Here is a 15,292-nt window from a genome sequence, read left to right as displayed (position 1 = left end):
GTCAAATTGCAGACTCAATGGTCCTAAGGATCTGTTTCTATGCTGCCGGGCTTTATGACTGTAAAGATGGCAGTAGGAGTTCACCGCTTCCCAAACTAGCCGTGCCCATCCTGCTGGACACCTACAACGGGTCCCACAGCAGTCGCTTCAGGACCCACAGAACTGGGACAGAAACAGATGATCCTCGATCTTTCTCCTCATCTGAGAAGACGGAGAGAGCTAGTGAGATCGATCAAGGATATTTAGCTGCCGCATTGAATGGATTATTGATCACATCTTAAGTGATGTACCAGTTGCTCTCATTGTTGGCACTGCAGAGCTTATAAATCAGTTTCATTTACCGAACACTATAATTGCAATGAGATCATTCTGAAGCAAGAGACACAAGGGAGTGGAATCTGCAGCAAAAATGAAGCCGCTTGAAGGACTCAGGCAACATGTGTGGAGGGAAAGAGCAGTTCATGTTTCTGGTTGAGACCCTTCATCTAGACCCAGCTGAGTCCAATTGAAGGGTCTCAACCCAAACTGTCAATATCTGTTTCCCTCCACAGATGCTGCTTGACCCTTCAGCAGTTTGTTTTATGAACCAGCCAATAGTTTGGACTGAAAGACATTGCTCCATCAATAATTTTAATCATTGTTATTGTATGGAACATCTCTGCAATTCTAAACCCCAGATTCAGAATCAGGTTTACTACCACTGATTTATTTGATGTGAAATTTATTGTCTTGCAGCAGAACACTGCAAAGACATAAGAATCACTATAAAATTGTGCAAAAGATGATGATAATCACGACTCTTCAGTAATCTGATAGCAGAGGGGAAGAAGCTCTTTCCAAATCACTGAGTGTGGGTCTTTTGGCTCCTGGATCTCCTCCCAATGGTAGTGATGAGAAGGTGGTGTATCCCAGATGATGAGGGTTCTTAATAGTGGATGCTGCCTTTGATGGTGTGAGGGCAGGGTTTTGCACATGATGGAACTGGCTGAGTCTACAACCCTGAGCTTGTTGTGATCCAGTACATTGGAACCTCCATACCAGGCTGTGATGCAACCAGTAAGAAAACCTCCACTATTCATCCATTCGAACCTGCCTCCAACTAATTTACCAATCTTTGCACTTTCTTCATACCCCATCTCTCATTCCCCTCCTGAAGAGGTAAAACATTAGTAACAGCTATGAGCTCTCACTTCAAAAGTAAATCTTCCGGTCTAAAAGAGTTAATGGGAGACTGCATTTTGTTCCTGTGTGTATTACAGTTATGCACAGAGGCTGTTGGGAGTGCAGCAGCAAAATTTGCTCACATCTAGCTCATGAGATAGCATTGCTGTTACAATATTGCAGCATAGGCACCATTATAACAAATGGCATAGGGCTCAAATGGGTGAACAATTCACACTGGGAAATCGAGATTCCAGTGTTCCTGCTGAGGCAGGATACCATTCTTCAAGGACTTTCACACATCAGTGCAGAATGTTTTATATATTATTCTTCTCCATTCAACGTGATACACATCATGTGCTAGAAAACTCCTCCCTCACTCACCCCACCTGCAGTCTCGCAGGAAACAGGTGCAGGTCTTTTGTTGACTGTGCAAGCTCGCGATGCTCTTCCTCAGTTCACCGATCTTCATTTTCAGTCCTTCTGTAATGTTTCAATCAATTCCTTTTCCCCGAGCGAAGCTGCTTGGCCCACAAGAGCTCCTCCAGAAAATTGTTGCTGTGCACTCACTGGCTACCATACTTGCAATATTGTGGCAGCCAATTTGTGTTTGTGCTTCCAGAGGGAAGTGCACACTGGTCTAAATTTCTTTATAATCTAAAGCTGGTTGGGGATGTTAGGTTTGAATAGGTGACACAGTGATGCAACTAGTAGAATGACTGCCTTAAATCTACTGATACAGGACTTCAATCCTGATGCCATGCTGCTGTGTGGACTTTGCACATTCACTGTGTATGCAAGGGGTTTCCTCCCATACCCCAAAGGTGGATAAGTAGGTTATAATTACTCCATTGGGTGATAGAATTCAATCAGAATTGATGGAAATGTGGAGAAAATACAATGAGATTTGTATGATGCATGCTTGATGGTCAGCATTTACTCATTGGGCTGCAGGGTCTTTTGCCTGATAATTGTTACTAGATCAGAGAAGCAATCTACCAACAATTCTTTGGTATGTTCTTTCCTATCTAGGGAAAGGTGTTAGATAGGATTATCAGCCTCTATCCTATCTTGGAAATACATCAGTGTTGAGCTCCTGGTTAACAGTTATGTGAGAACACACTCATGAGGACTGAAACATTGAAGAAGCTGACCCACCACAAACTGTATTGGATGCTCCTGAACTGGACGAATGGCTAATGAAGGCCAATGCTGATGGAACGAAGATCAAACAAAGAGAACTCAAATGCAAAATATGATTTTAAAGAATGACAGACCAGATTTATTAAAGAGAAACCATCTGTTGATTATGTTTTTGCTTCAGTCAATCTCTTGTTCAATGGAAGCATATCAGCAATCAAACATTTCAGCTCTAGTCTTCTCAACATACATATATAGAAAATAGCCATGCATATGTGTAAACCTTGTACATCTGTTTAAAACTGGTTAAATCCAAGCAGGGATGCTTATATTGTTTAGTGATTTAACTTCAAGCTCTTACATATCAAAGCCTTAAGAATATTTTCAAATACATTTGAAAGCTATACAAACAGTTCGAATTGGAGCACCTCTAGCTTTTGTTGAAGTACTGACTGATGGAAGCACTGACTAAGAAAAGTGGCAAGAGGATGGACATATGCGGCATTCTGTTACCTTAAACAAAAGCTTTTGGCTCATTTAGGAATGAACCATAGGACGGACTGTAAGTGCTCTGACCAGCAGCTGTGATGCAGCAGTAAAATTAAACAACTCTCCCCAAGCACAGTACAAGTCCATCAGGTCCCTGGTGCAAACTAAAACAAACCCAGTTAAAAACTATGCTTGCTGTTCAATGAACTGCTCCAATGTGGGGGTGGGGGGGGGGGGGGGTGAGAGAAGGGTAAGGAAATCCTGGGGCTCTCAGTACAATTTCATTTTACCTGGTCACAACGAAATCCTAATTATTTTCTTTCTTTACAGGTGTTCTAAAAAGAACTGATCAGTAGTTGATCAGTATAAAACATTTCTCAGATTACACAATTTTCTAACTATAATGTTCTGTCCTGCACTGAAGTTCATGATGATTCTCCACTGATGCCCTCTGGCTTCGAGACATGGTGATACATCACCAAAGACAAAATGGTGCAAATGTTCACACACAGATTTATTCAAATTGGTGCCATTCTAGTCATTTTCAAAAGAGATTCCAGACATATTTTAATGAAATTTGCTTTGGTTATTAATTTGCCCATTTCCTTTGCTAATTATTAGTATCTCAAAACATGCTGCTTACCATTGAAAACCTTGAGGGAGTGAGACTGCTGATTTTACACATTATGGTGGCACTTCATTGCAACAGTGATGCCAAAACTTCATCCTCTCTCTCCACCCACCCCTACCTCTCATACATGGCCATCTCAATATACAATGTTACATCAAGTCAAAAATCCATGGCAAATTTACCACCGTGACAGGTTAAATTTAATCTAATTGCTATGGTTCCTTATTGCCCTGTCTGCTCTGTTATCCTATTATATTCATTATAAATATCGGTCAAGATATCTAAACCAGCCACTAACACTGCTGTGAGATTTATCCATCCAAAATTAACCCAAAGTGTAAAAAGTACAAACTGTGATTAAGTTTCTCTTAAGCTTCTAAACTAAGACACTTCCTGGATTTTTCAGAACTTTCACAAAACTTGCCAAGCATCTAAAGAATATTTAATTTACTCTGTTTAAAAACACAAACTAGCTGAGTTGGAAATAAAATAACTATACCACACAACATTCCTTGAACTGCTTTGATGGGTATGTGTTGGTACATATGCATACCTCCCAAAAATACACAACAGAATTAACTACCGAATGAGCATGATATATGGCCTCCACATTTGAACAAAGGCATCAGTGTGGTTGGGTTCCCTACCCCATTCCCACCATTATACACTGCGTTGCTAAGCAAGCAGAGCCAGAGCACTGAGAGACAGTGGGAATTAATCAGGAAGGAACAATTTTTAAGTTCAAATGCAGAGCTGCCGTGCAGACTACAGCTAGTTCTCTTGACCCACGTGATTCTGCTACTATCCGGGTGTGCTCCAACCGAACTGAGTGAAGGTCGAATGAAGCTGAAGGCCAGCTGATCAAAAGAACGCTTTGGAAAAATCTTCTCTCCCCAACTCGATTCAATTGTATAATTTCAAGCACAAAGCAAAATTAAGGCCCCCAGATATCCAGCTTTATTTCATAACAAAGCATTTAGTTAGTTCCAACTCCGCCATGGACAGTTCAAAGCCTGGCTGCAAAAGGAGGGTTGGGTATGGGGCTAGCAACCCCATCCTGTAAAAACTCAGTACTACAGAAATGCCAACAGAAGCTCCAATGATTTCATCCATGGAAGAGGAAGGACACACCAAGATGTGGAGATAAAGTGAAAGACTGACCGAAGACAGAGGACTCTGGCAAGCCACTGTCAGCAGCCTATTCCCCAGTAGGGGTGATAGGGCTCAAATAAGCAAGTTGTACACTTTCAATTCAGCACTGAGCATATACAATCAAATATGAACCAAAGGCCATTAGTAACAGGGTTGTACACTCTTGAAAAAGTGGAGTGATTAAAAATGTTTGGACGGACCAAAGTAAGCAAGACAGCATCCAATTGGTAGCAGAAATCTCTCCTATTTATACCATGTATCATTTCTCAGAAATGAACAAGTCATAATTCAAAAAGTGCTCAGTTGGTTATTTCCTTATTTCTGTAGTGCCACTGAGTCCAGTCTGACATGACTCAGTACATAACTTCACAAGAAATGGCAAAAGCCTATTACAGGTATGAAGTTTGGTAGATAACCTTCCTTATCCCCAAGAAAAATTCCAGAGAGAGTAATAAGCAAGACATTCCCTTTCACCTGAAAGAATTTTGATCCTGGCTCCCAATATTTGAAATCTATATGAATCATACTCAGATGAAAAATAAACTTTATACGTATGTTTGGACCTGCAGTCAAAAGTCATAGAAAATTCAATACTTAGTACACTAACTTTAAAAATAGTCCAGAAGATCCAGAAAAAAAGTTAATTTCTGTCATTGGATCATGTAACACAATGTTCCAGTTTGTGATAAAGAATGAAAATACTCCATTGATCTGACAGGTTTATCATTTTGACGTTTTCCCAATTATAATTCATAAAACTAAGCTTTATTTAGCATCACCAGTACTTGATTCTCCTGATTAGTCACTGGATGCTAAACCTCTAAAGCATCAGCACAGAGTTGCTTTAAGTTTGAAAATACAAAGCTACTGAAATTTGGAAGAGACCAGTTGAGAATCAAAATCGGCCTGATACTTTTTCTTGCTTTGCAAATGTCCACAATCCCTTGGCTAAAATATATTCAAAGTTGGAATGATCATTTCTTACAGAAATAAACTCAATTAAGGATCTTAAATGTGGAGATCTTATTGTAAAAAGGGGCAGAATCAACTCCAAATCTACAAAATAAATTCTGCTTGATTTTCCACAAATAGTGGTAAGTTAATGTTCAACTAGACTTGTACTGTGATCACACTACCTAAATTACCACATCATTAGATAAATTATTATTCAAGCATGCAGCCAAATGTTTGAATCCTGTGCCTTTTAAGAAACCTTGCTCTTTTTAACAGCTGTTATGTAACAACTCAATAAAAGATTCTGAATAAAATATTTCAGGTAGGTATTCCAAACCCATTCCAAAATGTGACCATAACACTAGGTATTTTTTAAATCAAAGGATCTAAGTAGAGCCCCAAACCAAAAGATATTCAAACACCTTACACCAATTTGTTCCCCCTTTTAACCCAAAAATTAATTATGGGCTGACTGTCTTTTAGAAGAAAAATGAAACAAATTATTTGCTTGTCTTCGACTCCTCCAAATGTTCTCTTTATTCCTCTGCTTTACAGCTTCTTGTCCAGTTTAGACGTTCACTGTGTGAGCATGCTTCTTGCATAACAGCTTGTCCTTCTTCGAGAAGAAGGTTTGGCCTTCTAAATTTGTACAACAGACCTGGAACACAGAAAACAAGGCACTTGTTAACAGGTTGATACTTAACTGAAAAGTTGATGTTGATTTCAAACACAAATTTGTAACCTCCAGCCAATATATTAAAAAAAATTGTGTGAAACAAAGGAAGACAAAGTCTTGTTGATTATTGTGATGCCTTTCAATCTTTCTGCTTTCACAAATGACGGAAATGTTTGGAGTACAAAATAGTACTTGGGAAGTTCTAAACAGTGTAGCTCAGCCATGATCATATAGGACGGTGGGGAAGAATTTGAAAGGCAGAGTGGTCTACTCCATTTATATTCTTACATAGTAGCTGGGCAGCATACATTTGTTCAACTAAGATTGCATTAAATTGCCCCTATCACTTACTTGTCGGAGTGCCTATGAAATGTTAATATTTGTAACATTCATGCCTGGGAGGATTGTATTCAGCTTTGGTCATCCTGCTATAGGAAAGATGCCATTAAGCCCAAAAGAATTATAAGGATGTTGCCAAGGCTCAAGGGATTGAACTACAAGGAGAGGTTCGACAGGCTAGGACTTTTATATTAAGAGTCGGAGCAGAAGTTAAGATCTTATAGATGTACAAAAATCATGAGGGCAGAGATAGGTTGAATTACAGTCTTTTTCTCAGGATTGGGGGATTCAAGACCTAGAGAACTAAAGGTCATACATTTACAATGAGCGGGGCAATTTCCCCGCACAGAGGGGAGAACAAACCACATATGGAATGAGCTGCAAGAGGAAGTGGTTGAGGTAGGTACAACAGTTACAATGTATTTGGGACAGGTACATGGATAGGAAAGGCTCAGCAAAATATGAGCTAAATGTGGCAAAAATGGATAGCTTAGAAGGGCATCTTGGTTGGCATATACCAGTTGAGCAGAAAGGCCTGTTTCCATGCTGTATAACTCCATAATAAAAGCCCGCTATTCAGTAATATACCCCATCCCTTAGCAATAAAAACCGACACCAAACCACATAAGCAGCTATTCAAGAAGATAACTGAAAACTTTGACAAGAGGAGGTTTAAGAATTGTCTCCAATGAGGAGGGATAGGAGGCAATGTTTAGACCTTTCCAGCTGTAGGGAAGGCTACCAAAAGTGACTGAATTTAAGGATGTTCCAGAAGCCAGACATAGAGATGGACAGAGATCCAGGAGGATTCTATACCTGGAGAAGATGGCAGGGGTAGGGAGGAACAGAAACGTGACAGCATTTTAAAGCAAATGCGCATTTTATGAATGAGGTGTGGCATAAACTACTGAGAAGTCTGGATGTAGTGCACAATGACCAAAAGGCCTGGATAGAGTGGACATGGAATGTTACCAATAGCAGGGGATGGGCAGGAAATTCTTCAGTCAGGGGAGGGTGAATCTGTGGAACTCATGGCCACAGAGAGCTATGGAGGCCAATTAATTGGTTGAATTTAAGGCAGAGATTGAAAGGTTAATTGGTGGTGGGGTTGAGGAAGGTTAAAATTAATGGGAAGAAAGTGGGAGAATGGACAAAGAAATCAGCATATGAATGAATGATAGAGCAGACTCAATGGGCCAAATGACCACCTTTGGCTCCTGCACCTTACAATCCAGTATGGGGATGATGCAGATTAGTGAATCACCAAGACTGGGGTTGGCTCGTACAAAATGGCAGAGTTTTGTCTCACATTATTTACGGAGAATAGAGGAGGATTAGAGGTGATCTGCCAGAGCATGGCCACAAAGTGGAAACGCACTACCAGAGTGAGTGGCCGCAACAAACTTTTAGAATGTATCTAGACAAGCATGTTAATCAGCAGGACATAGAAAGCTATGAACCAGATGCTGGTAAAAGGGATTAATGCATGTGGATCAGGTGGGCTAAAGGGCCTAACTTCCCAGCTGTATGACTTGACACTTCTCTGAATGAGAGTGCAGGAAATAATTCAGGATTGTGTTGGAACAGTGAAACCTAGAGAGTGACAGAGAGCATGGATGAGGGTTACATTGGCAGACTGAGGGGAGATGAGTTACAGGTAGGTAATATGCAGAGATGAGGAAAAGAAGCATTGGGGATTGGAGAAACACAGGCAAAGCTCATCATGGTGGTCTAAAGTTGTATTTCTAATGTATTTGTCTTTCATGAACTCTAAGTTGTGATAACTCTCCAGGCAATAATACTCAAACAGAAAACATTCTGAGCACAAATAAATTGCAGGCTGGCTTACAGGCTATAGTGAGTAAAACAAGTCATGGACCCCTTTTAATAAATGCCCCATTTGAACAGTAATACTGAGAATAGAAGGGCAGTCAGGACAAAAAGTGGCTTCCATTTGAGCAACCCCTTTTGCAACCTTTGGGTATGTTGTGGTGTTTCACAGCCAACAGAAGATCATAAAAGCATATAGATGTAGGAAGCTAATTCATGCAGAGAGATTGCACAGGCACATTGAATCTTTCAGGTGTTTCTGAGAATGGTGAGTGGGTGGGTGAGACACTATAATGAAATCAGGCTGCTCAGCCCAGCTCATGCATGCTGTGTTCCCAGCAAGCTATAGCATCTGCCCACGTTTGGCCCACAACCTTTTAACTCTCTCTATACATGCACTTATCTAGGTAGATTATAAACGCTGCTAACATGCCCACCTCTCAGTCCTTCTGCAAGGTTCCGAGCCCACTCCCCCACCTCAACCCATCAACATATACTGCTTGACCTTATGAGCTCTTCCAACAGATTGTACAAGTGAATGCAAGGTTATTTGCAGGGGCTGCAGAGTCCACAAGGACAGCACTTACAGCACAGACAAAGCAGGTGTCATGCCAAGTATGGCCCAAGGCTTGCAGGAACTTGTCTCCGGCTTCAATGGGAAAGTCGCAGCCACGGCAACTAGTGCCAAATAAATTATAATAATCTGTGGGAAGAAAAACAATATCGTGATTAGTTTCACATTGATCCTCTGAGCACTGAAGCAGAATGTTAGGCAGACAGGCAAAGTACACTGGCAGACACAAGGGACTGCAGATGCTGGAATCTGGAGCAACATGCAAAATGGAATTCAGCAGGTCAGGCAGTAGCTGTGGAATGGAATAGACAGAGGTTATCTTGGGTTGAAACCCGTCCATTTTCCTACATAGATGCTGCCTGACTCACTAAGTTTTTCCACTGCTTTGAGGGTACACGTGTATTCAACATTCCCAGGAATCAGAACTGGAAGTGATTATTATTAGCAACACATTTATATGCAGTGGATGGTGTGACGAATGGCTCTTGGTTCGGTGTGGAGGGGCTGCCTGTGAGGCCTGGGACAAATGGTGTGGAGGTCATCTCATCCTGGACAGTATGGTGAATGGGAGCCATTACCAGGTCCCTCATTCCAGCCATTGATTAATGGAGTTGTTCAACACAAAAGGAGACCCTTTGGCCCAAGCCACCCTTGCCAACAAAGAAACCTATTGACTCTCACAAGATGCTGGTGGAACACAGCAGGCCAGGCAGCATCTATAGGAAGTCCTGAAGAAGGGTCTCGGCCTGAAACGTCGACAGTGCTTCTCCCATAGATGCTGCCTGGCCTGCTGTGTTCCACCAGCATTTTGTGTGTGTTGTTTGAATTCCCAGCATCTGCAGACTTCCTCATGGAACCTATTGACTCTAATCACATTTGTCTGCTTTTTGCTTTTCCCTCTAAATACTTTCTGTTCATGTGCTGTCCAAATGTCTTTTAAATGTTATAATTGCACCTATCTCTACCACCCATTTTGACAGCTTATTCCATATGAGCACCACCCTCTGTGGAAAAACCTGTTCCCCAGATCCCTTTAAGTAATTCTCCTCTCACCTTAGACCTGTCATTTAATTTTACACTGTACTACCCTGGGAGAAAGATTGATTACCCACCTTACCTATTGCCTCTTATGATTTTAAAAAGCTCTGTAACTCACTGCTCTGTTTTCTTCACTCCAGGGAAAACATGTTCCAGCCCGCCAAATCTCACCTGATTAACTTCAGTCCTCCAGTACCAACATTTTCTGCATGCTCTCAAGCCCCATAGACCAACTCAATCCTACGGTTTCATCATGTCCTGCTGGATGTGGTGGACACTGCTGTCTTCTCCCCTTTGCCTGCACTGCCTCCACACCACCACCCACTGACCCCAAAGTTGAGAAATGTGCTGTGGTAACCAGCTCACTAGGCTTTAAGCTTGTGCAGAGAATGGAAGACTGCAGGTTCCAACCTGTCGCCCTGTGAGGTGATCGGTGAATATATTGGACCCAGGTGGAGCAGAACCTACTAGGTCTCAGCAACCACCATGGCAAAAGTGCAGCCTTTGACCACCACAGCAAAGCCACCAAGTGGCTGCCACCACTTGTCGCCTCCTCCTGTCGAACCGTGGACTGATTCTTTGCTGTGAGAAGATGGGGTCTAACCAGGTTTCCAGCAAGTCGAGTGAAAAGTACATTGGGGTTCTTAGCTTTGAGTGTTTGGACCAGGATGTAGTGCTACAACAAATCAATGCTCTAAATGGGCGGTGCTGCACAGAGTGCTGGTCTCCTGCTCCTGGGTATACACGCCAGTGTAAACCACCAAAGGTTTAAAGGTAGATGCTCTTTTCAGATTCGGGCAAGAAATTCTATTATACAGGTCACATTTAACAAAGCGTGAGTTGCTGCACATGAACCAAGTTCTCTCCTAATGAGAGGCTGCAGGACGCTGCTGTGCACACACAAGAAGCCTTAATCTATGTGATGCTAACACAACTTTAGTGTAAGCGTGAGGTCTTCAGTAGAGAGGAAGAAGGCCCATCTATCCAAGCTACAGTCAAAGATGACCAAATTCCTCCAAGAAGGCATTGGAGTCTGCCAACTCTTTGCAAGATGGCTTCAGCAGATTAGCACTGGTCTGCCTGCACTGTACTTCCTTGGTAACTGCAGTACTCTATTTTGCATTCTGAATGACTAAGACTCCTCTGGCCTCCTGCAGTACAGAATTCCAAAAGTTCATCCCACTCTGCTTGAAGGAATTTCTCCTCACTCATTTTACAAGAACGTTGCTGTGACACGTGGATCAGAGTTGCAGGGAGTACTTTACTCTTTGGAGTGCAGGAGACTAAGGACGGCCTTGCGGAGCAGTATAAAATCATGGGAAGCATAGAACAGGGTGAATACATAAAGTCTTTTTCCCAGGTTTGGAGAATCAAAAACTAGAGGCCATAGGTCTAAGGTGAGACAGTAATACTGAAGAGACCTGATGGGCAGCTTCTTCATGCAGATGTTGGTGTGTACGTGGAATGAGCTGCCAGACAAACTGGTTGCAGGTGCAGTAGCAATACTTGACAGACACTTGAATGGGTATGTGAATAGGAAAGAATTAGAGTGATATGGGCCAAATGGGACATCTTCATAAGCATGGATGAGTTGGGCTCATCTCCATGCTACGTGATTCTAAAACTCAGCCTACTCTAAGATTTCTCTTGTTTCCAGACTCCTCAGTACAAGGAAGCATCTCTGGATTTATGTAAGGATTATTTAAGATTCAATAAGATTCTAAACACGAAGACAGGTCTTGTGTGTCGGATAAGAGGCACAGATCGAGTGGATAGCCAGAAACTTCTTCCCAGAGGGTATGATTTTAAAGTGATCAGAGGAAAGCATAAGAGAGGGGAAGATGTTAGAGGCAAGTGTTTTTTTTAAAAAACACAGAATGTGCATGGAAAATCTGGCAATGGGTAATGACAGGGACAGATACACTAGGGACATTTGAGAAACCCTCAGATCAGCAGAAGGATGCTAGAAAAATGGACATTTATGTAGGAGGGAAGGGTTAGATTGATCTCAGAATAGCTTAAAAGGCTGGCACAACATCATGGGCCAAAACGCCTTTAAGTGTGCTGTAAAGTTCCATGTTCTATGGCTCAGTTGAGTTGCCTTTCCTGTGACAGATAAGGGAAATCCTTTTCCTGCACCTCATTTCAAACTACCACAAGTCCTGCATTTCAACTCTCATTCATGTGGGTTAGAATCACAGATTGATTCTATCATATCTGTAAAAATTATTAACTTAATCATGAATGGGCCATTGATTCAGCCACAGTTATTGCTGATGGTGCAGTCCCTCTACAGGGAATGGTAAGGAAAGGAATCAGTTGTGTGGTTCAGCCATCTTATACGGCACTGTAGAGATCTGAGAATTACCTTTCTCACAGTAAGGCTCTCCATCCTCCATGTGGAAGACATTGTTTCGAATGGGCTGCATGCAAGCCACACACATGAAGCAGTTAACATGCCAAGTCTGCTTCAAGGCATTGATGATTTCCTGTGGGACCAGGAGAAACAAGAGTTAGGACATACAATTACATGTGCTGCAATTCATGGGAAGAGGAGAAGGGGGCTGGGTAGTCACTCACCCCAAAGCCAGAGCTGTAACCTGGAGGAAATCCTGATACTCAGCTGGGATTCAAAACATGCAGTCTGCCATGATATGCTTCATCAACTGCATCAGGCCACACAACACCGGAGTAAAATTACACAAGAATGCACTCTTTTTGGAACAATTTGCTCGTGTAATTGTTAATAAAGCAGCGCAATAATTACATCCCAAGGAAAGGTCACTAACCTGCAATCTTGGTCTTTCTCTCTTTTGATCTGCTGGCTGTTACCAGAACCTTCTGTTTCTATTTTAAACATCCATCTTATTTTAATAGTTTTTACTAAATGAGATTTTGCTTACTGAGATGGTTTTCCCATCAGCTCAGTTGTGCTTTTTCCCTGCTCTCTTCACCCACAGCCAACCCACAGCACAGATCAAGTAGACACATTCTGAACATTACTCTATCTCCACCATTACAGAAGTGCTGAAGTGGAACTCCAGATTTATCTTTCTGCTGTTATTTTTCCAATCACAAGGGACCCCAGCCAGTGCAGTGCATTTGAAGCGTGATTAGAAATAGGGGAAATAACCCACCAATTTTCAAGCAGCAAATTACCGCAAATGTGATACTAACCAGATGAAGAGAAGTTAATTGAAGATTAAATAATGAATGCTGTGTTCTTCACAGAAATGCAAGGACCAGGTTAAAAGATATTGAATGGAAGGCAAGAGTTAAATTTAATTATTTAGCAGACATCACCACGTCTGTGTCCAGGCTCACAGGTTTGATGAAGCAGCGCAAAGGATTCATTGCTTTAGCTGCAGAGGCAGCCTGTACCCTTCTATTACAGATCCCACACAATCATACGGCGTAGAAACATGGCCCTTGGAGCAACAGGCCCATGCTGACCAACATTTCCATTTAAGCCAGTCCCATTTCTTTGTATCTGGACCGGTACATAGATTGGAAAGATTCAGAGGTATATGGGCCACTTTAAATGCTGTTGATGTACCTGTGTCAACCACGTTCTCTAGCAGCTCACTCTGAGTGAAAATCTGCCCCTCAGATTCCTATAAAGTCTGTCTCCTCTCACATTAAACCTGTGTCCTCTACTACTTGATTTCCTAACTCTGGGAAGAAAGACTATGCACCTTTAACTATGTTCCTCATGGTTTTACACACTTCTATAAGATCACCTCTCATTCTCCTCAACTCCAATTAAAAAAGACACAACCTGCTCTCCCCAGAGCTCAGTCCATCGAGTTCAGGGAATATCCTCAAAATCTCTTTGGCACTCTTTCCAATTTAATGTCATCTTTTCAAGGAAGATTGACTAAAACAGAACACAATATTCCAAATGGGCTTCAGTAACATCTTGTACAATAATCTATTCTCAATACCTGAACCTATGAGCATACACTGTATCTGTTATTAATAACTGCAGCAGTTTAAAAGGCACTTTAAGAGCCTTGCATGTTACCACACTACACTAAAACACAGTGACAATATGCAAATGGCCACAACATTGCAATTCACTTGGACTTTCTTCTTGACTGTGCACAGCAGGTTCGGTTAGGTAGTCAGTAGAGTCATTGGTCCAGGTTCGATCCCAAATTCAGATACTGCTGGTATGGAGTTCATACTGTCCCTCATCATACAAGACATGTCCTCTTCTTGTTACTGCCATTGGCAAGGAGGTAACATAGCCTGAATAGCTACATTCAATGATTCAGGAACTGCTTCTTTCCCTCCACTATCAGATTTCTGAACAGTTCATGAACCCAAGGAACATCATTGTTCCTTTTTTACCCATTTATTTTTAATTCATATTAACTTAATGTCTTCACCCTGTACTGCTGCTGCAAAACAACAGATTTCATGCCACACATCAGTGTTAATAAACTTGACTCTGATTATGGAGTCTGTGTGTCCACCAGCGACCGTGTGGGTTTCCCCCAGGTGCCCTGGTTTCCCGTCACATCCCAGTAACGACCGGGCTGCTAGATTAACTGGCTGCCAGAAACTACCCCTGGTGTGGAGCTGAAGTAAGAATTCTGAGGATGGGGGAGTTCTTGAGAAAGTGGGGAGAACAAAAAAGATTGGCGAAGACTGCATGCATTGACCTCAACCACCATCTATGACCGTGGCTTGTCCGTGTGCTGAGTCAGTATGTAGGACCACAGCTTGAATATGTAGTGAGTCAGTATAAAGAATAAACAGTGAAACATCTAACAGGGCCAAGGTCCAGAGAGAGCATTAGATACAAAATCAATTAAGCAGAGATTTAAAGATCAGCAAAAAGAAAGAAATTTAGTTTTTATTTATTTTCCATTAACTATTAGGCATAATAAACAATTCCACCAAACAGCTTGTCTGAAAACAGAATGGATACCTACAAATCAGTCTAACTCCCTCAACAATCTGCCCTGAGCTTAAGATCCAACTCCAGTTTTTGGTCAAGATAGCAGTGCTGCAAAGTGTTAATAATGTAACTGATGTAATGCTCTGTAATAAACTGCAAGCAAGCTTTTCTCCCCCCACGGACATTGGGTGAGACTAGTGTTAAGGATGAAAGGAGAAATGTTTAAAGGGAACCTGAGGGGGACTTCTTCACTCAGAGGGTGGTGAGTGTGCGGAAAGAGCTGCTGGGGAAATGGTGGATTCGGGTTCCATTTCACCATTTAACAGAAATTTGGGTCAGTACATGGATGGGAGGGGTATGGAGGTCTGGGGTCAGTGTGGAGGTCAATGGGACTAGGCAGAT

The 15,292-nt window shown here is 41.9% G+C and overlaps 1 protein-coding gene across 6 annotated transcripts in view; it reads right to left on the bottom strand.

Annotated features, from left to right (window-relative positions):
• Positions 1-2,417: 2,417 nt before the first annotated feature.
• The window catches only part of LOC132391796 (PDZ and LIM domain protein 5-like), a 249,478-nt gene continuing 236,603 nt past the window's right edge, over positions 2,418-15,292 (bottom strand). For all 6 annotated transcript variants that reach the window (XM_059965424.1, XM_059965425.1, XM_059965423.1 and 3 more), the window contains exons 11-13: positions 12,353-12,473; positions 8,960-9,075; positions 2,418-6,185 (exon numbers count right to left, since the gene is read on the bottom strand). In XM_059965424.1, coding sequence (XP_059821407.1) covers positions 6,096-6,185; positions 8,960-9,075; positions 12,353-12,473 — 327 coding nt within the window. In that variant the 3' untranslated portion in view covers positions 2,418-6,095. The remainder of the gene's footprint in view (positions 6,186-8,959; positions 9,076-12,352; positions 12,474-15,292) is intronic.

Source organism: Hypanus sabinus, chromosome 3, assembly GCF_030144855.1.
Source record: "Hypanus sabinus isolate sHypSab1 chromosome 3, sHypSab1.hap1, whole genome shotgun sequence".
In the NCBI taxonomy this organism is placed as follows: Eukaryota; Metazoa; Chordata; class Chondrichthyes; order Myliobatiformes; family Dasyatidae; genus Hypanus; species Hypanus sabinus.
This window is presented reverse-complemented; position numbering and strand designations above follow the sequence as displayed.